At 41.2% G+C, this 23,535-nt stretch overlaps 1 protein-coding gene across 3 annotated transcripts in view; it reads right to left on the bottom strand.

Moving 5' to 3' along the window:
• The window catches only part of cux2b (cut-like homeobox 2b), an 81,937-nt gene that overhangs the window by 38,242 nt on the left and 20,160 nt on the right, over positions 1–23,535 (bottom strand). For all 3 annotated transcript variants that reach the window (XM_037259794.1, XM_037259795.1, XM_037259796.1), the window contains exons 2-3: positions 11,119–11,229; positions 10,300–10,347 (exon numbers count right to left, since the gene is read on the bottom strand). In XM_037259794.1, the coding sequence (XP_037115689.1) occupies positions 10,300–10,347; positions 11,119–11,229 (159 nt within the window). The remainder of the gene's footprint in view (positions 1–10,299; positions 10,348–11,118; positions 11,230–23,535) is intronic.

Genomic DNA, 23,535 nt, shown 5'->3' with positions numbered 1-23,535 from the left:
CGCTGGATGCCAGCCTAAAGCTCATGTACACTGGTGCCAACACGCCACTAAAGCTGTAAAACAAATGAGCTCTGTTTGGTTAATGTACACTGATTGACCTCTGCTGCCAGGCAGTTGCTGGCATGATTGTAATGACCTGCTTTCATGGTAACTAGACAACGTGACAGATGTGAGGGGCCATTTCAATTTGAGTTATGGGTGAATGCATTCTACTGGGACAATACAAAAAGGTGGTGCAATTTGGAATTGGAGCGCCATTTAAGGCGGTTTTGAATTGCCATCATGCTTCACGTAATGGAAGACAAGCATGTGCTACAAGAGTTCGGTGCTCCTCCCTCGAGACCTCAGTTCATCAAACGTTTGCATGCGTTGCTTTTTTCCCCCTAGTTTAGTCATCTAGTGCAATGAATATAGAAGTAGCTATTTATATCCTATTTTTGTATGATATTTAAACATTCTGGGTGGGTTGTTTGCAATAAGTCAAAAGATTTACGTGTGATTTATATGTGATATGAAATTCAAAATTTTCAAAACGCAAGCACCACAAACAACTGTCTCACATATTTATTGTTAACGTTGATGAAGGAATACACCACATAGCTCCTCATACTGTAAAGTCGGAGTGATTTCTCTTTGTTGTAGTTATGTCATACTTTGGATAATACTTTTTTTCAATTGATTTAGACAGCTTAAAGGTCACATGGGATTTAAAAAAAATTATTTATTTTAGTCTCCATGTTTTTAATACCACCAAACACTGGGGTTTTAACAAAGGCGTGTCGGTGTAGACTTATACATATAAATATATACACACTTATGCACATATTTATATATATACTAGGGCTGAAACTAATGGTTAGTTTAATAATTGATTAATCTGTCAATTAATTTGTTAATCAGTGAATCAGACAAAAAAGATGACATTTCCATCCTTTGCTGAAAAAAAACGGAACTTTTTTTTCAAAATGCAAACAGGTTTTCCAAAGTAAAAGCAAGTGTTTTATTTATTTACCTTCAGAGATCACTACAAGAATTGGAGCATATTTTCCATTGAGTAGCTGAAATTTTGAGCATTTGGGGAAAAGAAATCATTAAAGAACTTGTCAAAACAATTAATTAATTAGCAAAAATAATTATTGCTTCAAGTGATAATTAATTAAATGTAAAGATGCACTGTCAAATGTATTTTTGGGGGGTAAAAAATGCAATGTTGCCACCATGATAAAGAAGACGTTTTGAAGCACTAAATCAATACAAAGCAGCTTTGGAAACAACTTTTCAGCAAGCTTTATTTATAGGATCTGACTTTATCTCTTGGCTGCTGATGGTTACATAACCTACCATATGCACAGAGTGTAGGACAATTCCGTGAGGGTTATAAATAAAGAAACCTGACGCACGACTGCAGCCACTGTGGTTTGGGCAAAGTCTCACATGGGATGTCATAATTCTGCAGCGTTAGCCCCTGTGCTATTTAAGGCTCTGCCTCGTTAGAACATCCGCTGAAAGCTGAAAAAAAAAAATTAACAAACGACATTTTATTTAGGGGAAAAAAAGGGAAAATATTCATGGAGGCGCATTGCATTGCTAAACCCGATGCATTAGCAACTTTCGGGGTGAAGCGCAAACACACAAATCGAAAGTGGGTCGAGGTTGGCCGACGTGCGACTGCTCACACAAGTGTGGCTGTGTGTTTGAGCAAAGAGGCCATAAAAAATACACATAATATGTTTGCCTATCATGGGGATTGTGCGATTTTCTGTGCATGCTTGCAAAGGCCCTCTAACGCCACAGTCGCTGGCTGATTTAGTTAGGGAATAGCTGCCTGTCCTTCAGGTGAATGGGCAGAGACTGGTCTCAATATTAGATGTAATAAAACAAGCCCATCGTTGGATCTCATCACACCTTCAGCTGTCCTTCATATGTCACCCAGTGGGAGAGACATGCTCACAAATAACCGTACTGTACACACACACACACTAAGAAGGAGAGGGGGGGCATTTATACACAAAGCTCAAGAAAGCCTTTAAGATTTCATTCATTCATCTTCCAAACAGCTTATCCACCAGTGTTTGAGGTAAATAAAGGTTTACAAATATCCATCTGTGTGACAGCTTTTTTTGAAAATAGTCCATGTTATAACGTGCAGACCTGCGGCCAATGTATGTATATGTTTATTTTTATGGCTTAATCGGGTGCATTTTGTAGTTGTAGTCCAGAAATGACGGGAAATACATTATGTAGCGTATATAGTAATGTTCCCTTGGCTTCTGAAGAACATCTTTTAGGTAGCTTCTAGCGAATCGCTTTTTCTGCATGATTGGTTGTTACCTAAGCCCTGAGCAACTGTGATGTCATTTTTAGTCAACAGCAACTGGAAAAATGGGTAAAAACGGGTGGATTTTGCTACTTAATTCTTATCCCGCAAAAATACAATACCGTGCGTAGACAAGTGCATTTTCGGTTGGCCTTCCCCTTTAAAGAAGGTCAAATGAAGCTGACCTGTAAATGTTTTTTCTTTTAAGATTGATCTGGAAATTTCAGATATTTTGCACGATTCATCTTTAATTTTTACAATTCCAATGAGTAGCCTTATTAAGGCTCCATTTCTCCTACATGAAAGTCCAAGCAAAATAAAAACAGACGGCATATTTACCAGTAAGGATAAAGTACACATTGCAATGTTAAATGTGTCTACCTAGTTATGACCAACTATAAATCTTTGGTAAATCGATAGGTAGAACACCAGCAAATTGATTAATACTGATGTTACCTGCCTTAAGTCTCTGATGGATTGCAAACGTATACATACTGCGCATTTAATTCGAACATTATTTTGGTGGAGTCACTGTATTGTGTTCAATGGGGAGACCATATTTTGCTATAATATACATGTGATCTATTTAGTTATTACATTTTTGAAAACGTTTCCATTTTTTCATCCATTTATTTTACAGCATATCCGGTGCTAATGTGAGAGTTCTCAATGACAATTATCACCCATTATAAGACTCAAAGTAGCAAGATTCAATATTTTCATCCACCTGCTCATCCTATTTGGCTTCAGTTGACCTTTGAACCTTCCAATTGTTAGCATCCAGAAGCAGGCAACTAAAGTGCTTTAGCTTGCAGCGTCCCCTTGCCCCTCTCCAAACGGAGTCCCCTTTAGATTAAGAGCCACAGTCCTCCTGCCAAATCCAGTGAGACCCAATTACAGGGACTTCAGCGAGCACAGATGTAAAGTTACTGCTTTAATTGAGGGTGTCTTTAACACTCTCCTTAGGCCACTATGACCACTTTATGGCTCCGAAGAAGAAAAAAACAGAGGGCTCAGCAGTGGCACTCATAGCGCACATATTTGAGACGAAAGCAAAGCATACTCTGATCTGTGGGCTTCCATCTTAAAAGGGTAGAGTGTGATTTAGAACATCACATGTCCAAATTAGAATGAAAACAAGCGGATGTCTGAACAAAGTAAAAAAAACTTCAGTGATGAGTATGTCAGTAGAGTTTTCGTGCTCTTGCAGTGTCTTGTTATAATGAAGACACATGTTAATTAGAATTGCAGTTAATCCTATATTAGAAGAGACCCAAACTGTCAGGTCAAATTATAAAGAATGGGCCCTAATGTTGGCGCATGTGACATTTAGAGCTGCTATCTCTTCAAGCAAAATGCTCCCTAGGTAGCTTGGCCTACTTCCTGCTGTCTTTATTTAAATTTCCAGTTTCTTTATTATTTAGGAAATGAGCCTCAACAAGCACCATTTCCATAGAGCATAAGCTCGCAGAGGGGGGAACGCTATGTGTTTTTTTGCAGTGGGACAGCAAAATCTGACAAATACCACTATCTGTAAGATGCCAGATTCATGGCCTAAAAAATACACTGTAGAATTTGAAAGAACAAAAGTTCAGAGACTTAGCCAGAAGCAAGTTTCACTTTTTTCCTCGCATTATTAAAGATAGGCTCCATCATTTGATCAATTCATCGATCACCCACAAGGAAGATGAAAATGGAAAAATAATGAGGCCGATGAATGCGGTGCAAAAACACAGATGTGGACAATTCAATTACCTATCCTGGAAAGAGGAGAAAAATAGCAGACTGTTTTCTAAAATAAAATTTAAAAAAAAAAGAGAAAGCGAGCAGTTAATTTTACTCGCTGCATATTTTTAATTACCAGATCAATCATAACTACATACTCCAGCTCAGCAGAAATAAAATTGCAAGTCTCAATGAAAGACAATAGATTTGCTTTAAAGTCACTCTATTGAAGTCTAAATTAATATTCCAGGTGCTTTTGTGAGAGCTTTCTTTAGAAAGTTTGGAGATTTAATTAGCCGTGTTTAGATTTCACTACAATGAGAATTTCATAGCCGAGACTCAAGAGAAAAAAAAGAAAAAGTCCAATTCTGCTTCAGCACCAAAACAACTCCTAATGCATCAGCTGTTCTCGCATTCCGTTTTGATATCGGAAAACAGGGCTGGAGAATCAAAGAAACGGCTCTCCTGTTCCGTCTTTTCCTCCTCGTGCGAGTTTTTCCTGATTTTAGGAGCACTGACGTTTATTTCTTTTGGCATGTGGTCGCCGGCACCGAGCCACCGATTTCGCACATTTATAGTGGGTAATTTGACTGTGCTCTTGCCAGAAGCGGAGAGTGAGGAGCAGTGCGAGTGACTAGTGTCTTTGCATGGATGGCAGCAAGACGATCGACGGAGGCCAGCTACGTCTGAGATTAGTTACTGTCTGATGTCTGGAGGTGTTTGGTGAGAGGTCAGAATGGGGAGGGGGGGGGGCGTGATTGCATGTCTCTTAAGGTGACGGGGGTTTAGGAAAGCAGATGTAAAACAAGTCCGATAGCCAACAGGAGCGGTGCAGACAGCAGCGCGCGTGCGTCCATTCTGCAAACACGGCTAACATTTGCACAGCAGTGGCAGTCAGGCGTGACGTCTCCAGGCTCTGAGGTTTGTGCTGTCAGGACGGTAGAAATTAAACCTGGCACTGCCGAGCACAATGTGTTGAAGCTCATCAATTCCACATGGCTTGAGAGACAAGTGCCTATTTATAAACAGCCCTGGCTTCTTTACCTGGTGTGCATCGCTGGCTCTAAACATGCGTCCATAATGATGAGCACACCAAACTGGGACGCTTCGACGGGGCATCACTTAGGACAGAAAAACAAACAGGCCAATAAATACTACATGCGCACACACCGTCAGATCACAGCACTGCAGAGAGCAGATAAGACAATACTAGGAAAGCTGATGTAAAGCTTGACAAATCTTAGCACAACCCCCATCTCCCGGCAAATGACAACAATCAGTCACCACAGGTAAAAAGAAAAAAAGGAGCAATCTGAAATAATAAATTACGACTTTTCAGGCCCAATCTGAAGGCGGCATCAGTCTGCCAGATGGATTATACAAAATTCATCTGATTTTCACACAACTTGACATCTTGCAGTTGCGGGTCTTTAGCAGTGGATGATGACACTAAACAGATAGGGTCAACTTTGTCAACTAATATGGCAGGTCTGTTAATTCAGCATAGAGCACTGTACTGTACAGTAAAAATTCAGGGAAACCGTGTTAATTAAAAAATACAAAATTCTAATAATAACCGCACATCGACAAAAGCACAATATTAAACCAGTAAATAACGCTAAAGTTTTTCTGCTTGGGCTCGGGTGATTTTCTTCCCACATTCCAGAAACATGCATGTTGGGCAAATAAAGGCTCCAAATTGCTCGTAGGTGTGAATGTGAGCATGAATGGTTGTTTGAATGTGTCCTGTGGCTGACTAGCAAGCAGTCCAGGGTGTATGCCACCCATCCCCCAAAGACAGCTAGAAAAGGCCCACTCTCCCCTAATGAGTGTTATGGAACCGAAATAGCTGGGTAAGAAATGAAATTGACAGGTTAGTTGTAAAATCTTTGGATGAGAAGCACTGTATGTGCAAAGTGTCGGTGTAGCTTCTATCATCAACCGCATTCAAGCACACAAGTCGATATGTTTAACTGGAATCTCTGGATGCAACTGAAAAAAGCATTAACTTTGGGGGGAAAGTAGCTTTGAGTACAAGTTAATAACAGATGAAGACATTCACCCTCTGGAGAAGATGTAAACGGCTCAAGGAAAGTATTACCTTAAGTCCAATTACCCTCCTCTGTTCTGTCTCTCTTTCCCCCTCTCCCTAGTCCTTACTATGAAGAGGGCGCTAGTGATGAAGCCGGAGCAGAGAAATGATGGTTTACAAGGCCCAGGAGCCCATTATGTTGCCCACAATAGGCTGGAAGCCTGGACGTGCTTTGATTACGTAATGAGCTGAAGAGCCTGGAAGTGGCTCGCTGCTCATTGAGCACGAGACAGTCGGTCGGTCAGGACACGAGCATTAGCTAGACCTGAAGCATACCGGTCTTAGCCTGCGAGAGAGAAATAGGACGGCTGGTGTAAATGTCCCTCATAAGGGACAGGATATGACATGGATTAAAAGACAAAAGGAGCATTAAGGCAAGGACCTGGTTTAACGGTGCAAAAATATGGCATTGAAACACTGAAAAATTCAGTCTGCTTTGAAATGGATTTTGATGCTCACTCATTGTGAGCCCACCTTCCCAGGTTTGCCATCCACTTGAGCAATCTGTGGCTAATAGCCGCAATGTTTAGGCCATCATGAAGATCTGTCTTCATTGAGCTGGAAAAGCTGGTGTGCATCGCCAAGCATTTTACCTAACGGCGCAGTCCCTCATCTATGAAAGTGCCATAGAGCCCCTCAGACAATTAGGCACGGAAAAGCTTTATGACCGTTGGACTCACTCAGTGCGCGGCGCTCTCACCGCCAGCATCGCCAGGAGCACTGGCTTGTGCAGAAAGGTAATTACGGAGCCTCTCATAATGACACGGAGGAAGCTTGCGTCATAACACCCACAGCCTTTTATCATAGCACTGTAATTAATTATCATTCCTCTACACTTGGATTCATTCCACTCTTCATAACGTATTCATACATTCAAGAGAAATTATCATTTCCTTCAGGAATTAATCAAAAAGAAGGAAGAACTGTTCGTCTCTCGATGGATGATCAAAGATGGTGTTTGTCTGCCTCACCGCACCGCACCGCACCGCACCGCACGATGGGGGCAAGCTCAGGCCAATGCAACGCAGTTCTCTGAAACACTTTCCGACATCAAGACTCAGGTCAAGTCAATAATCTGCACTCTCCATAACAAGAATCATCCATCATCCATCCATTTTCTACACTGCTTATCCTGGTCCGGGTCATGCGGAAGCTGCAGCCAGTCCCAGGTGTACGCCCTCAACTGATCATCGGGCCATTGCACGCCTGACACACAGGGGATGTTTACACAATTGACTAGAGTGTGTGTGTGTGTGTGTGTGTGTGTGTGTGTATATACACACATACATATGCATAGAGAGTATAGATAGATTTCAATCGCTAAACAATACCAAATAACAATTGGTTAACATTTTGTGGCACGCTTTATTGCAAAATGGAATTTTAAAAAACGTTTAATAGTGACAACCCTACAATGGACAAAGCCATCATTCACTGTGTGCGTATTACCCAGAAAAAATAAATCTTAAATAGTAAGTAAAGAAGACTATGATTGCCCATAACGATTTAAAAAGACACCCATTCAATTATTTGAAAACATATTAAAAGTACCAAATGTGTAAACCAAAGTTTGGCTTTTTTGTCCCTTTTCCAACAGCAACTGAGTCATTTAGTTGGGAAGTTGCTAAGTGGCTCTCGTGGAAAACAAGCAACAACAAAATACAGAAAAACACTGTCCCCCCCCACCTATCCTTCCCCAAGCCCAGGGGAAGAAATGGCACAGTTAGACTCATCAACAGGTGTCCACCAGCCCCCACCGCTGGTCGCAGAGCCTTAATAGCACTTTGATGTTTTTTGATGTGTACTCAGCTCCACGGTACCTTGCTGGTAGATAATGAAGGCCAATAATGATTCCTGAGCTTGAGGGGGTTAATGGTATGTAACCAATAGATCTGCTAATTACATGTTACAAACTATTTATCAGACTGTCCATCTGCACAACTCTCATTATGAGCTCTAAGATACAACACACGGATTATCACCGTAAAGCAAGTTTCCGTGATAACGGAGCCATATACGTTTTTCTTAGCGTGGACGAGAAAAATGAAACACTTGTTAATTTGAGGCCGATACTCACATTGTTGGCAATAAAATAAAACGAGGGAGAAACGTGTCATTGTTCTGTTTCTACACCTAACAAAGGTTTTTTCCTGAGGGAATCTTACACTCAAAAGTGTGAGGAAGGTGTAAATTGTGTTGAGAAATCCACACGTTCTTGTTGAATCTTGGGTGTGACTGTACTTTGGGCCAAGTTGTCATCATCGAGAGGTCCAGCGGGCTCGAGTCTCTTACCATCGGTTATTTGATCAATACAGTAACCGTCATATCGTACAGCACCCAAAGGTGCACCTAAGACTAGAGAGACAAGCACCATGTATTCTTCTCAATACAGTTTTATTAAACGTACCTTAATTATAAAACAGTGTTCATTATAAATCCAAAAACGCCGGCCTCCAAGGGCCCAGTGGATTAATAAGGACCGCGGTGTATTTTAAGCCGTAAACTCAGCTCCTCACTGTCCTTAATCTCCTTCCTACTTCACAAGGCCAAATTAACACCTCTCCTCAGCTCTGACGGGACCTCATTAGCAAACTTCTAGGGAAAGAAAGAATAGCAGAACGAAAAGAGGAGAAAAAGGAGGGAAGCGACCAATGACAGTCACCAGCTCTGGGATTAACCCTTTCTCCTCCTCCACAGAACTCGACAGAAAAACTAGGTCGGGTTTCTAATCAGTCGCCTGGTTAGCGATAATTAGACGGCGAGATTGGACGAGAGCAGAGAGAGGAAGTGGGTGGGGAACACTGAAATGAATAAGAAAAGAGAGAGAAACCTGTCATGTCGCAAACACTTCAAAGGAGTTGACTTTTGCTTTAGAAGTGGCATGATGAGGGTCCAAATACCACGAGGCATTCCTCTGGGCTTCCCAACTGGGAAGTGGCGGGTGTAGAAGCCAAGGACCCAGTTCTAGATTCATTTTCACAAACACTCCAGGATTTTTATGTCCTGGAGCACCTGTACGGTGCAGCTGCGGGGGAGCATCCGAGCGTCCCTAAGCACGGAGCCAAACAAGCCCATCCGGCTCCACCCTGTCGTCACAGTCTGCCCCTGCAGCAGCAGGTCGAGGTCCCAGAGCTGACGCCGAGGTCGCAGACTACCGCTGGGTAAAGTTCACAAGCCTCTGCAAGCTGTTTGACATTACCAATACGGTCAAAGTGTATCAGACAACACTTGAGGATTATGGCATGGCACCTCATCATCAAAATAACAGCTGAAGCCGCCTCTGTCAACAAGCAGAATATAAGCCAGTGAAAGTTAAACAAGAGAGGCACCAAAGGAGGCCTGCAGCAAACAAGCAAAAAAGAAAAAACAGGGTGGAGGGTGGGGGGGTCATGGCTCATTATCAGCAATTTATTTTAGCTACTCTGGAACAAAACCAGGCTCTCAGTTGTCAGACATCAATGGTGCTTATTGCTCAAATTAATCCTATGGGTTCCTGTTTTCCCAATAAAGATATAGAAGGCTGCTTCTGATATTTGTGCAATGTTGTGGTAATTCAATTAGCAGACAAATCATCCAACATTGCCGAATATAGTATTGAACTCTTTCCAGGGACCGTAGTGGCTTGGACATCGGCAATTCTAAACAATCAAAAAGAAGCTGCTTCCAATAGTGACGGACAAGCCAAGTGGTATGTTGTCATGCTGGTGATGGGGCTTTCAGGTTAGCAACCAGCTGGAGGAGAGCAACACTGGAAACATATTTGCGGTATCATTTCCATAAGTGTCTGCTTTACGGACCATAACGCAGCACACAAATGTGATTTATGACCTTGGTTTAATGGCTGGAGCAGAGACATGGTAGGTATCAGATGACTTTTTCAATATGGCACCGTCAGACAAGGGGGCACAGTGAATGCAGCATCACAACAGGAAATGAGGCCTTGTCTCGGCAAGAAAATATGAGAAGCAAGATATCTGATCATCTAATGGCGGATAGATGCTACTTCACTTTGACAGAAAAGGCATCGGTCAATAAGCGCCCAAAGTATGGCATGGATTCGACCATTTGATTCAATAATTTGTTCAGGGGTGATTTTGTAATCAATTTTCCAGGAACAAGTAAAAACATACACATTTGTTTTTGTAAACTGGAAATGTTGACTCACCTGGGCTTGGAAACTCTTGAGGACTGGTGCCACCATCTCCCGGACTTCCTATGTGCAGAGAAAAATGAACGCGTTTTCATCACGGTATATTGTCAGTTCTATTTTCTTTTATTATTTCGCCTCACGACATGTGTGAGTGATGTGCTTATTGGTGGCTGAATTTACAGGGTTTGAGCAAACGTTTCAAAAGTGAGGCTTTCCAGCTACTGCTTGTGTTAAAGCTCAGGACCCAGACTGTGTGAGCCCCCACAACACCAGGTAAGGGGATTGGACTGCCAGTGACGGCAGCCTGATCCCTTCTTAAATGCCTGTATTTTACTGAAAAGATTACGGTACTACACCAACGTATTTGGTCTGAAAAGGGGGTGTGCGGTCGAGTGGAACCACAGCATACAGTTGCAAGGCCCATTTATGTAAAAAAACAACACACGCACACAAAAGAAAATAATGTAAAATCTCCTTTTTTTTAAACTGTTTTATTATATATATATATATATATGTGTATATATATATATATATATGTATATATATATATATATATATATATATATATATATATATATATATATATTTATTTTTTTTAAAACTGTTTTATTGTACATGCCTATATTCCTTTCTTTGTTTAAATGCCAGTTCTGCCTGGTAGAAGAGCTATGGATTAGGAGGGCACTATGGGGGTCGGCTTAACCCTTGTTGCTGACTAGTATCGCTAAGTGGCAATAGATACTGAACTAATGCATCTTTTACGAAAAAAAAAAACTTCCCGTACAAAAGAGTTCATGTGGCACTGACGTCGCATTTAGTGTGGTTGTGTCTCACCTCAGGTACATTTCTCCTGAACTCTCTGCTCAACTCCAGCAGATGCTTATGAGAATGTTCACTGTCCTCTTGTCGACCCGCCAGCTCAGATGCTACAGAGTTTAGCTCCCTCTGCAAACAGACAAAAGACAAGCGCAATGGTGAATAGAACAAAGTGGAGAGAGCGAGCGAAAGGGCAATTTAGCCTGCCAACCCTCGTCCAGTAAAGAGCGTACATAAATCTGTAATGCAATATGAAAAGAGAGTGAATATTACTATTGTAATAATAATCATATAGTAGCATGAATGCTTACAGGCAGCCCTTGCCCATAAATAATTAACTGATATAAATCCGAAGTAGTAGCACAAGGCCTTTTAGATAATCAGTATTTGAAATAATCAATATAGTTGCAACGGCTATAGAGCAAGCGCCAGTGAGCGGCTGGGCAGAAAAGAGAGGGTGGGGGTTGAGTCACGTGTGGAAACCAAATAACCTGACAAATACCCTTATCGAGAAATAAAGCTTTCTCCTCAATTGAAGGACTGTTTTAAAGCCCAGCTAAGATCTAATTCAAACAACACACCAATATGCTAACACAGCACAAATATCAGCACAAAATGCTCAATTATACATCAAATCTATTTTCATCTCCTACCCACCAATCTTTATATTGATTGTGAACAGATTTTCAATACTTGGTAGCCACTCCCATCGCTTTACCCTCCAGCTACGACTGCCCTTGCAATAGATATTTGATTATTGTCCCTGCGCATTGCTTGTTTACATGCCAGTGTTATAGGAAAGGAGTGCTCCACGCAGGCAACATGTCCGATCCACTATTCAAAGTTGTCTGTGCAGCAGGCCCTTCATCAGAACCTTGCATTCATGCTAGACTCGGTTGCTCTGCACACCATCCGCAAATCCAATATTATCGACCAGTCATCCAATTCCTGTCTCTTTCAGCAAAGTATAAAAAAGGAAAAAAAAGGCAATTCTGAAGTCTACTCCCCTTTACTGAGTATCGAGTGAACAGACAGCTGTATGTTCACCTTTTCTTCATTTGTAACTGCGATTCATTATAACTGATGAGGAACTTTTCTTGTTACTGCTTGGGTACAACAAGCGTAAGGGATCCTATTAACTTTGAATTTATATATGAAGCCAGGATAATAAATTGACAGTATTTTAATTAATGAATCCACAGTCTTACTTAAAGGCAATTTAATAAATCATCACACAAGGAAAAGGGGAAGAAAAGGACGGGATGAGACTTGAACTTCAGCAGCCTCATGAGATAGTAGCAGAGTGCCGGTCAGAGCTGTTAATTGAAGGGCTACTGGTTCAAGTCCCTGGACTGAGCAACTTGGAGGACTACGATCTGCGCTACAGCTTTTAACTCAAGTTGTCACTTTTACAACTTGTCAAGTGAGTTTCTTGAGACCTCGAGCAATTGTTGTGTACAATGCCAATTTGTGAATTTGTTGCTAACGATGGTAAACAGCACAAGATTGAGCATTCTGCTGTTTGCCAACATGTTAAAGTTGCAAGATAAAAACATTATTTCAGCTTTTAAAACAACATGAACATTACAATGGTTATGTTAAAGCTGTTGTCTGACCAATTGAAACTCCAATCTACTAATTTAGAAACGTTATAGGAAAGCGACTTTGCGTAAGACTAGCAAACAGGCAGAACCAAAGATCAAATACGAATCATGCTACTGACGATGCAGGAGGGGCTAATGTCAGCCTGTTTACAGCGCTAATGCTAGCGTTGATATTGCTAGTGCTGCTGTTTTGTAGAAGCTGGATATACATTCTCTGTGACAGTTAATCCTGACTATGCACTGCTCATAATTTGATGCCATTATGAATGGTCATGCTTGAGACTCGTGCTAGTGTACGTCAGTGGGTTTGATAAAAAACTTAAGGATTTGTGAAGTGAGGCTACATTCAAATAGTGCTACCATTTTTAGTACCAAAACAGGGGTCCACAAGCTCCTGAAAGTGATCTGTGTTTGACATCACAGGCTCCAATGGACATCCAAGATGGCTGAAGGACAGTCGTGTGATTTGATTTCATGGTAATACAGGAACATGTGGACAGAGGAGTAAAATAAGAATGGTATGCTTTATATTCTAGAGGCCAGACTATAGATAGTCAAATTGATTAATTTCTCCACAATGTAGGGGACATTAGTGAGAACATGCGTGATTTTGTATTGGTTCTATGTAATTAGGATAAAGACAAGTAATACAAGCTCATACACGACTGCTACTCTTACTCTACACCAAGTATACTTCAGACGCATGAATTTGGCCATTCCTGGAAAACTGTACTGTAGCTATAATGAAGACCAAAGCCAAAAAGTATAAGATGACAAGAGTTCGAAGGTTCTGTTGGTTATTACAGCCCATCTGGGATGAGCTTTTTTGAAGATTAACGAGTCTTTTAGAAAGTTGCTAACCTTCACTAGATTCCAGTGGCCCCAGACCAACTAATCTTGCCAAATGTAAATTCTTCAAGAAGTGATTGACTGGATTTTATAAGTATTTTAGATAGATGGTCTTAGTCCATCAGTGCGCCTTCAGTTGTATTAAAGACAATGATGACACTGCATGGTCAAAAAATAGTCCAATGACCATGAAGCTGCTTTTGTTTCTCATTAGAAGGGAAGTGGTATAACAACCCATCAAATGAAACTTCAGAGCTTTTTTCTTACTCTTTGTTGAGGAGAGCAGTCTCAGTCAGGAATCATACAATATGCAATACAGTACAGCGATTGTGAGTCAACTCAAAATTTTTCTTTACAATAACATATTGTATATACGGCCTCGCTACTCTAAACATGGTTTTCTGCTTAACATTGCTGTGCGAGTTTAAACTCAACTACTTTGACTCGCTCGTGTGTTATTTTGGCCACTTGTTGTCGACTGAAAATGACATCACAGTGCCTAAAGGCTCGTGATTGGTTGTTACCCGAGTCCTGAGCAACTGGGATGTCATCTGAAGTCAACAGTGGCAAAATGGCCGACCCCTTGGATTTTGCTGCTCAACTCATATTCCACAATTGCAATATTAATCTGGATATTGTGTTTAGACTAATAGGGCCGCATAGAACATATTGTAGTAAAGAAAATGCTTGTCTTAACTCCCTTTTTAAGATAACCCTTTGTTAAGATAGTTCTTTATTGATCCTCACAGAGGGCCTTCGAGAATAACATGTTAAATTACAATTTCAAATGATAATTGATAATAAAATGGAAAATTAACTTTTCTATGTGGGCACAGTCACACTTGGTGCAACAAAATGATTTCTTTAGCATCGGAAGATTTCATTAATTGTTCCGCATTATTGGCCTTTACAAGAAACAATGATTAACTCCTCTCTTAGCAATGTTGTGACTCATCACACAAAAGAAAGGAACCCAGATGCATCAGACAAAGCAAAAATTATAAACACATTATAAAAATGTTTTGATTAGCCATTTAAATGGGCTGTCTTAAGAGCATAAAGGGCCGAACACAAAGATAAAAAGTGTTACTTAAAATACATTGGGACATTATCAATATCTGTTGTTGAGAAATAACATGTTTAATAATAATCATTATTATAATAATCATCGTTATAATAATCATTGTTATAATAATAATAATAATAATAACAGCTTAGATTTATATAGTGCCTTTCAAGTACCAAAAACACCTTGATTATAAATATTTTGTCCCACCCCTGATAGTGATCCTTTATACTCTGTGGGGAGTTGCAGAATTTGTCACTAGCCTGAATTAAACAATTACGGGTTGTAATCTTATAGAATAGTCTAAAATAGACATACATGCTTCCAATGTCATCTAGGATGAAAAAGGAATTCAGCATGCCATAAAGTTTCTCTTTAATCATTTGACAGGTTTTTAAAAAGGGCACGAGGGACCAAATTTTGAGTGTGTGGCAGTCGGGTCAATACAGAGATCCTGTCATTAAGCCTGTGCCAGTCAAACATCCAGCCATAATTGATGAATGTCCCCCTGGGAGAGGAAAGCTGTCATCGGGGCTGAAGGGACAGGAAAGAGGGAATTTGTGCACAGATTCAGCGCTCGTGTCCTCAAGTCAATCTGTGAGGGGATAGCGTAGTGACTTCTGACTCTGAAACAAAGACCAAGAAGCTAGAAGCTTATTGGCTTTAGTAAGATAGACCTGAAGCCCACTGAAGATCCGGAAAGCAGGAAAGTATAACCAAATTTAATCATGAGACATGTGTCCTTTGCCTTAAAAAGGAAATGTGCTTCTCACAGACGCTGTCCAAATATGGACCCAACCTGCACATAAGCAAGCTCAACTTGAACTGACTGAGCTGCATTCATTAAGGAAGAGCACATTTACACGCTTAAGTGTAGGGCGTGGTCCCTACTACCGTGTACTGAGAGAACTATAGACCAGAGTGGTCAAAATGTATCGACAACAAATCATATTATTTGACAACTATCTTTCTAATTAAGTAAGCACTGTTGTTAAACTTGAAATTGTCTAATTCCCTAATGTCAGCCTCTCAACAAATTATTCTCTGATTTCTATCGTCCTTCACAAAAAGAGGCTGATCAACACAAGATGTTTTCAAACATCTTCTTTTACTTAGGAAAACAATTATTCAACCAGCAACTGAATCCGTTTCAAAAAGTTTGGTGATTATAATCCCTCTCATTTAATATCGCTTGATTGTTATTTTGTTATTTTCTGTTTTAATCATGAAACAATACCAAATAATAATTGATTGAATATTTTGGGATACACTTTATTGCAAAATAGAATTTTATTTGATTAATCGATGAAATAATATATTCTAACAAATATTTGATAGTGACAACCCTATTATGGACAAACCGCCCTCCAAAAGACAGACAGACCCATGCTTGTATGAAAGCTCAGGCTTGAAAGATTATGACATCAGATGATGGTGTCTCATGTTGCACCAGGTATGATGGATATATGTTTTGTCTCAAGGAATAATCAAATTTTAAAACAGGCAAAGAGGACAGTATGATTTTCTGCAAGTGGAAGAGTTTTAGTCAAATTACGGGATTCACTAATGAATTGCATAGAGGGGGTTTGACATTGATTCATTAAACTAGGTTTGGCTTGATTACATCTGTAGTAGTAAGCTTTTTTGGGGCCTCTCACAAAGACAAAGCATGGTGGAAAATGTTGACAAGTGAGAAAAAAAAATTCTACCAAGGTACTGCGCTGAGGTGGACTGAGTTAAAATCACTATTGTACGCACGGCTTGGACAGCACAAATTAAAGAGAGAAAAAGGGGAGGAGGAGAAGAGAGGGAAAACGCAGATGGGGTATTATTTTTCTTTTTGTATCCCATCTAATTGCAATCATAGGCAGATGTTGGAAAGTGTGACAGCATCAGCAGAATTGCTGCTGAGAGCACAGAATCTTTGTCTAAAAATAATCAGACATTCTGTGTGCTGCTGTTTGTTATAATGGTAATCGATGCTGGAGGCTTTGAATTCCATCAATTTATAGATCCACTCTGTTCTGCCTGGTGACTGTACCGCTTCACAACCCCCACCGCAGCGAGTCCGAACACACAACTGCACGTTAAGGTCTCGCACAAAATAGCGGCTCGGCACTCGCTTGTGCAGAGACGTGTGCTGGCATCTGCACATGCAGCAGAGGGAAGCGGAGACCAGTATGTGATTTAGATAAGTGTATTTTCCTTTCATATGGGCCTTACCGCTAGCCATCCTCTGTCAGACACATGATTGTCCGTAGCTGCCCGAGACTAGCCGTACATCTCAGACGCCAATTTTAGAAGCAGGACTGATCAATAAATCAAAGTGCCACAATCAATGGGCCCAATCATTGTAGTCTAGCCTGGCCTCAACATTATCACAGGCAAAAGCCCAACCTCGCCACCCCACCCCCAGGCATTGGGCTAGGAGGGGGCAGAGTTTTTGGTTGTTGTCAAGGCTCTGCGGAAGAGTGCGTGCATTTGTGTCTGTATGACTGAACCATAATTAACTCTTATCTTTTCTTGTGATGCACACCCATTTTGAAAGAAGAAAAAAAAAAGATAAACAGTGCGAGGGTGTGCGTGCAGACGAGGAGGAGGGGTCTGTGACCTCCGTGACCCGGTGCTCACGATGTGAGCTGAGCATGCGGCTTCTGATAGGGAAGGACTGGGGCGCTGCTATCACCTGCCATCTCCCTCCATCTGTTTAGCCCAGACTGCTGTTCCTTCAATTTCAGTCTCTGTCAATTTGGCTCGAGCTGCTCCAATTCACACGAGCATCGCATGAGCAGACTTTGCAAAACTTGCATTAACGCGGCTTTTTTCTGTTCTGCTGTCGAGTGGGAGCTAAGCAGAGACACCAACATAAATTTCCAGTCGGAATAGAAAGAGGAGAGGGTTCACCTAAGACCGAGCCACCGTGATGCAACACACCAGGCTACTGTTGGTATTTCCAAAACCGATCAAATTCTGTGATTAACGAGACAATGACTTTGTGGCATCTCACTAGCTTCGTCTATGTTCGAGTGATTCAAATCACCTATAGGTGGAAACAAGTTCAGAAGCCGCCTCCCACCGCCAGTCCTCAATTTTGTGGACTCTGGACTGCAACGTCTGATAAATCATCCAAAACAATTAATCCGAGCTACGTCGGAACGTCTTCAAATCACATGCTAAATCTTACAGAAGGAAAGAAATGCGGATGAGCGTTTTGAACATCAGCAAAAGATGTGACCAGTGTTGTCAGCCATTAATTGTCATACACTGCTTCATTTAAGAGATTTTTTGGCACCCGGCGCGGCTGACTACAGCTGACTTGTCAACAAGTCTCTCAAATTCAATTCCAAATAACGATTCACATGCACATGATCATGCGGTAATAACACCATTAATAATTGTGTAGAGTCTAATCTAGGCCTTTTCGAAAATTAGGCAAATATTTTACAGAATCCTGTACCTGTTCCGAATTTAACGACTATTGTACATCGAAATGTCCCCCCCAACTAGAAATTGTGTGCAGTCCGTACAATTTACGACATGAATACTCCAAATGAAGGTGCCCGGTAGAACAACTTATCATCATTAGTGCCGACTATTGTTCTCCTCTTTTACAAGTGTGCGGTTACAATCAGTGTGGCTGTTGTCATTGTGTGGTGGGTGCATTCTCTCGTACGAATTACACAGTCTTATGATACCTGAGAAGACAAGGAATTAAGTTGTGACAGACCAACAGAAAACACAAACTGATAAATGCAATAAAACCGGCAGCATGAGGGGACAGTAGGGGAAAAAAAAAAGTGTGTAGCCGGTGCTTGACTTGAACAGTTAAAGACGAGGTTTGTTTTTTCTATTTCCTATTCAAGTGTGAAAGAGTATATTGGGGTTGGTTTCTCTCGCTCCACCATTCAGGTCACTTGGTAGGAGAGGCTGTGGAAATGCAGTTGTCACTGCGATGGCCCACTTTCACCAGCAACCAACGGTGAGCTGGGGCAATTCAACACAGCTAACCTGCAATTGTTTATTCTCTCTTAAGAAATGTCAATCTGTTCACTCTCAGGTGTGCTGCTCTTCCTCTTGTTTTTGTTGTTTTCTCCCCCGTACTCTCTCGGTTTTCCCCTGTCGATTGCAGCGAGATCAAAGCTCCACTGCTGGAAGAATCTGAATATTTCAGGTACGGAGAGGCGGCCACGTTTCGCACCACCTGTGTAGCGCCGAGAGAGGTCCCTCCTCTCACTCAGACTCAGTTATGGGGCCCTTAGGGGCCGGCGACATAAAACTGAGGCCACCTGTCTGAGAGATAGAGGGAATGTTACTTTACCCTGCTTCTCTCTGTGGTGCTTTCATTTTACAGCATTTGAGCCAAAAATAAAATGAATCTAAATAGAGCGGTGAGAGTGGGAATAAAACTAGTGCTGACAACAAGCAGCTCGGCGCTTTTGAGTCCTGTCACAAAGGCTCCAAGATCTGTACCAGTGCAGCAGAATGGGAGCAGACACTTAAAAGGGCAGTTTATACATGAATCATTTTGGAATGTGCCCAGTTCTGTGGCATTGAGTAGTGTTTTAAAAAAAGGAGCCTAGTCAAGAGAATATGTTATAATATTTTACACAGTGTTCAATAAAGGTTTGTACAAATTATGTATTATCAGGGCATATACGTAAAAAGCTATTACCGATGCCGTTAGGATGATGCACTCTCCTGACACAAGTGAAAATGGTGTGTGTGTTTAAGAAATTACTGGAGAGGATGCATACACACGTGTGTGTTGGGGGTGTTACTGGCGCACGTTCCACACTACCGATTCGTAGCCTTGTCTCTCAAAAGGGCCGTTAAGTCTTTACAGCAAATTCCTTACATTCATCTGTGTCAGGGCACTCGGCGCACATTAGGCGTTTACACAAGAGGAAACAAAATCTATTTGATGCTACACTGAGCACGCGTTGGCAACCCTCCTCCCCGTGCTGGAGATTCTGTGTTTAACTTTCATTTCATATTCTGAACAGGCAGGCGGACAAGCAAGCGGGTGGAGAGATTGGACTCCATTTTACTGTAAATCAGCATTTAAACACTCGCTTCAATGTAATCTGGGAAGAGTCAACAAGCAGCCTCGATTACGGTGCTCAAAATATTTGTTATGATTCACTCTGGAATGTGCCATTGATTTTTGTGATTCTTCCAAATGATCGATGCAAACGGAAGACCAGAAAAGTCACACTTCATCTTTTTGTCCCCGACTGCTGCTGCTTTCCATTTTTTTTTACTATCAGTGGTGCTTATGAGAACAAGTGGAGGTTAATCCGGGGCAGGTCATTTGCCAGTCTGCTCATTGGAAATGTCAGGCAGGACACGCAGGTATTTCTTAATACCACACTAAACCAACAAGGGTGACGGGACCAAGATGGATGAGTGACTGGGAGGTGTCCTTCCCCCACCTCTCACCACCATCACCCACCCGGCCTGCTGCAGAATACCGTATCAATCAATCGATTTATCGCCATAAATCAGGCTAGGATTTGATTGTATCAGCAAGTCGCGCGATCAATCAATTAGCCGAGACCTAGAAGCCCAATTTGCTTAGGGAAAGATGAATGCTCCCTAACATCACTCATTTGGTTGTCCGTTTACCCATCAAACACCTGCTGTTGAGTCTCAGACCCAACAAACATCCTTTTTATTGATTTCTGCAGATTAAATGTGCAAAGGAATCAAAGGACCCTTAACTGACTGGGAATAATTCTGCCTTCTTCATTTGTAGAGAGCTATGTCCTGTGCTCTCCTTTTATAGTGCTGGCTCATATCATCAAAACAAGTACAGTACGTAAACATTAGGATCCGAGATATCACTATGACTCAACAAGCACACTGAGGGACAAGCACAGACAACTCGAAGGAAGAGCACCCAGGCAAAGAAACATGGAGTCACACGGAACAAATCACAGTTTATTATAAGCCACCCCCAGCTAGGTTTTGATGACGAGACATGGGGGACTAAGCTCGGAAACAGCTGGGTGAACAAACTGTGAAAAGCATACGTATGATGGCACATTTGTTTCATATTCCATCCCAACTGTGAATTCCAATCCACGTTGTGACACTGGCTTCCTCGGTCCAGTGCCTCCCATCTGTAACTCTGGTGTCAGGATGTCTCCCAGGACAAGCTTGAAAACTACAGGGACAACAAAAACCGTCAGGAGCAAGTAGAGCACAACAGAGTGTGCTGCCGGAGCCTCAGCATGCCTCAGTATACCCAGTGTGGCAGCCTGCATAGCAGCCATGCATTGGAATATGCAGGAGAACATCTCTGTTGGGATTCCAGACCGGTGGTTGTTTAAAACCTCCAGGCCCCTGCAGTGTTACAGCCACCCACTTCTCAAAACCACTGGAAAATGTGAAAAGACACCCTAAAGTGGTTGGCAGTCAGTCACAGGGCACGCGATTGGACGAACAACCAGGAACACAACCTAATTATGTCAATAGGTGATTAAAATTGGAAACAGTATCAGTCTTAAACCTAATCAATAAATCCCACAGACAACTAAAACACTGTCCTGGATTTGATTAGAATTAAAAAGCAAGCCATGAGTAAATGCAGACAGTTAAACGACCTGTAGTTTTGACGACCTTACAACCTCATTGTACCAAGTAGCTCCAAATTAGACATTTTCATCTCTCAAACTCCATCCAAGCAAGCAAAGGAAATTCAGAGAAGAGCAGAGGAGGGACTCTACTATATTCAAGACACACACAATTATACTATGGAGGGGATCCATTATTCATCTCTGAAACATTTTTCATTTAAGAGTGGGCTGAATATGAGCAATGATGAATGCATTGGCCAGGATGCAATTTGTATGTAAAATAACAGAAGATTACAGACTATGTTTTAAGAGCAAATGGAGTTTGTTGCCATTTTAGTGCAAAATACATTCCTACAAATGGGAATAAGACCTGAACCTCCTAAAATCACTTAGCCCATAGCAATGTGCCTTGCAAGGTTTTATGAAGGGTCACAATGAGAAGTTCAAGTGATGAATGAGCTGACCAAAATAGATTTTTATTCATTCAATACACACCATCTTGCAGGGCTGGGGGAAAAAATCATCACGATTATGTTGGGTTGATTTTGACATCAAGAACGATTATCCGTTGATTTTGAAAGTTTTATTTTTATTTTAAACTTTATTTAACTACCAAAACTCAAACCACACAAGCTCTTTTGGGTTTTCATTCTGCTGCATCCACACCTTTGCTGTATTACATTTTTCCACACAGTGAAATAAGCATGCCCCTTATTTCTTTATCATATTTAAGTTACCTTATTTTGGTTTTATCTTTTTATTTTTAGTATTGGCACCTACTAGGCTAACCTTGGACCTCATTTATCATATTTCGTGCCATATTGTGGAAATGTGTGTTGATACGACAATAAGAATCCTGATCATTTTTCAAAACTCAACTGGAAGAACAAGAACGAAATCAATGTAATAATAATATACATAAATGAAAATAAGAGCAATAAAAACAATAAATAAAAATAAATCCCATCTGTTCCTGCTGTGTGTTCATTGGCCTCTCTGGGACAGTGTGGTCATGCATAGCGTACACACAATGAAATAAGAGTAGCGGAAGAAAATCGGAATGGAGCTCTATTAAAATATCTTAATTTTCACAAATTAGGAAGAATATGTTATTTATACGTATGTGCAGGAATATTATTTGAGGGAATATCACGCTCTTAAATTTAGGCTAATTCCATTAGCATGCCAATGGGATTCTACACTGACTTTAGCATTAGCACTGGTGATGTTTCTAAAACAAAGCATATCTTGGATTTAGATATATGTGTGTAATTCTTTTTGCTATGTGTTTTTCCAATTGTGGGTCATTAGTGATCTAAAACCAAATTTAATAAAGTTGTAGTCTGTCACATCCACATAACACGCTTGCTGCGCAAGTTACATTCAGGGTACTTTCACAACATTGGAACTTCCATACACACAGCATTATTTGGCACATTAGGTTTTTCTTGGATTTATGTTTTTAAGAGCAAGAGAAACCAAAATCGAAATCCAGATTAAATTTCGAATAATAGACCAACTCGACTACTGAGGCCAATTAAAGAAGTGTGATGATTAAAGTGAACAGGCAAGGTCAATTTTAGCCTAGGAGCTCACCCATTTGCAGCCAGTGAGCAACAGCAGACGTACAATCAGATACATGTCCGCACAAGAGCCTGCAAACGTACCATCAACAAGTTCGTCTGAAGGCTCGCTCCTCTCATCAGCTTCGCTCGGTGCACCCCGTTTCAGTCCAGTGCCTTTCAAGACAGACAAAGTGCATTCCCCGTTCCCTCTATTCATAGCACAAAGATTGAACACAGCCTGCTAACACAAGACATTCCCACCACAGAGCGTGTAATACAACTCATTACAGGGCTTGGAGGGTGCAGAGGGCTGTGATAGGAGTGACAAGCACAACAGACCGAGCATGGGTGGGGGGGGGGGGGGGGGGGGGGGGGGCTACACAAACATCTCAATCATTCCTTCCAACCAGCAGAGCTTTAAAACCAGCCTTAAAACTAAAGCAAAGCAATCGATTTTTGAGGGTTCGCTTGTAAATCCTCTTATGGTAGAATTGAAGAGAAAACAAAACACACCATTAACACATTGATTTGAAAGTGCCTTGAATCTTCCCAAGGATATCGCTACTTATGATTGATAGCATACAGAGAAATATTCATGTCCTCACTGAAACATCTTCTCCTCGAAATTGTATTGTTCCACTAGTAAACTGTGGCTAATCACTAAAGTGAGGAGGGGCAAATATATCTGGGTCAGTCACATTGATCTCTGTTCCTGAGCTGTACAGCACCGCTCTGGGGTCACACATTTACTGGCCGACGTTGACCATAGGTTC

The sequence above is a fragment of the Syngnathus acus genome, chromosome 9, assembly GCF_901709675.1.
Source record: "Syngnathus acus chromosome 9, fSynAcu1.2, whole genome shotgun sequence".
Classification (NCBI taxonomy): domain Eukaryota; kingdom Metazoa; phylum Chordata; class Actinopteri; order Syngnathiformes; family Syngnathidae; genus Syngnathus; species Syngnathus acus.
This window is presented reverse-complemented; position numbering and strand designations above follow the sequence as displayed.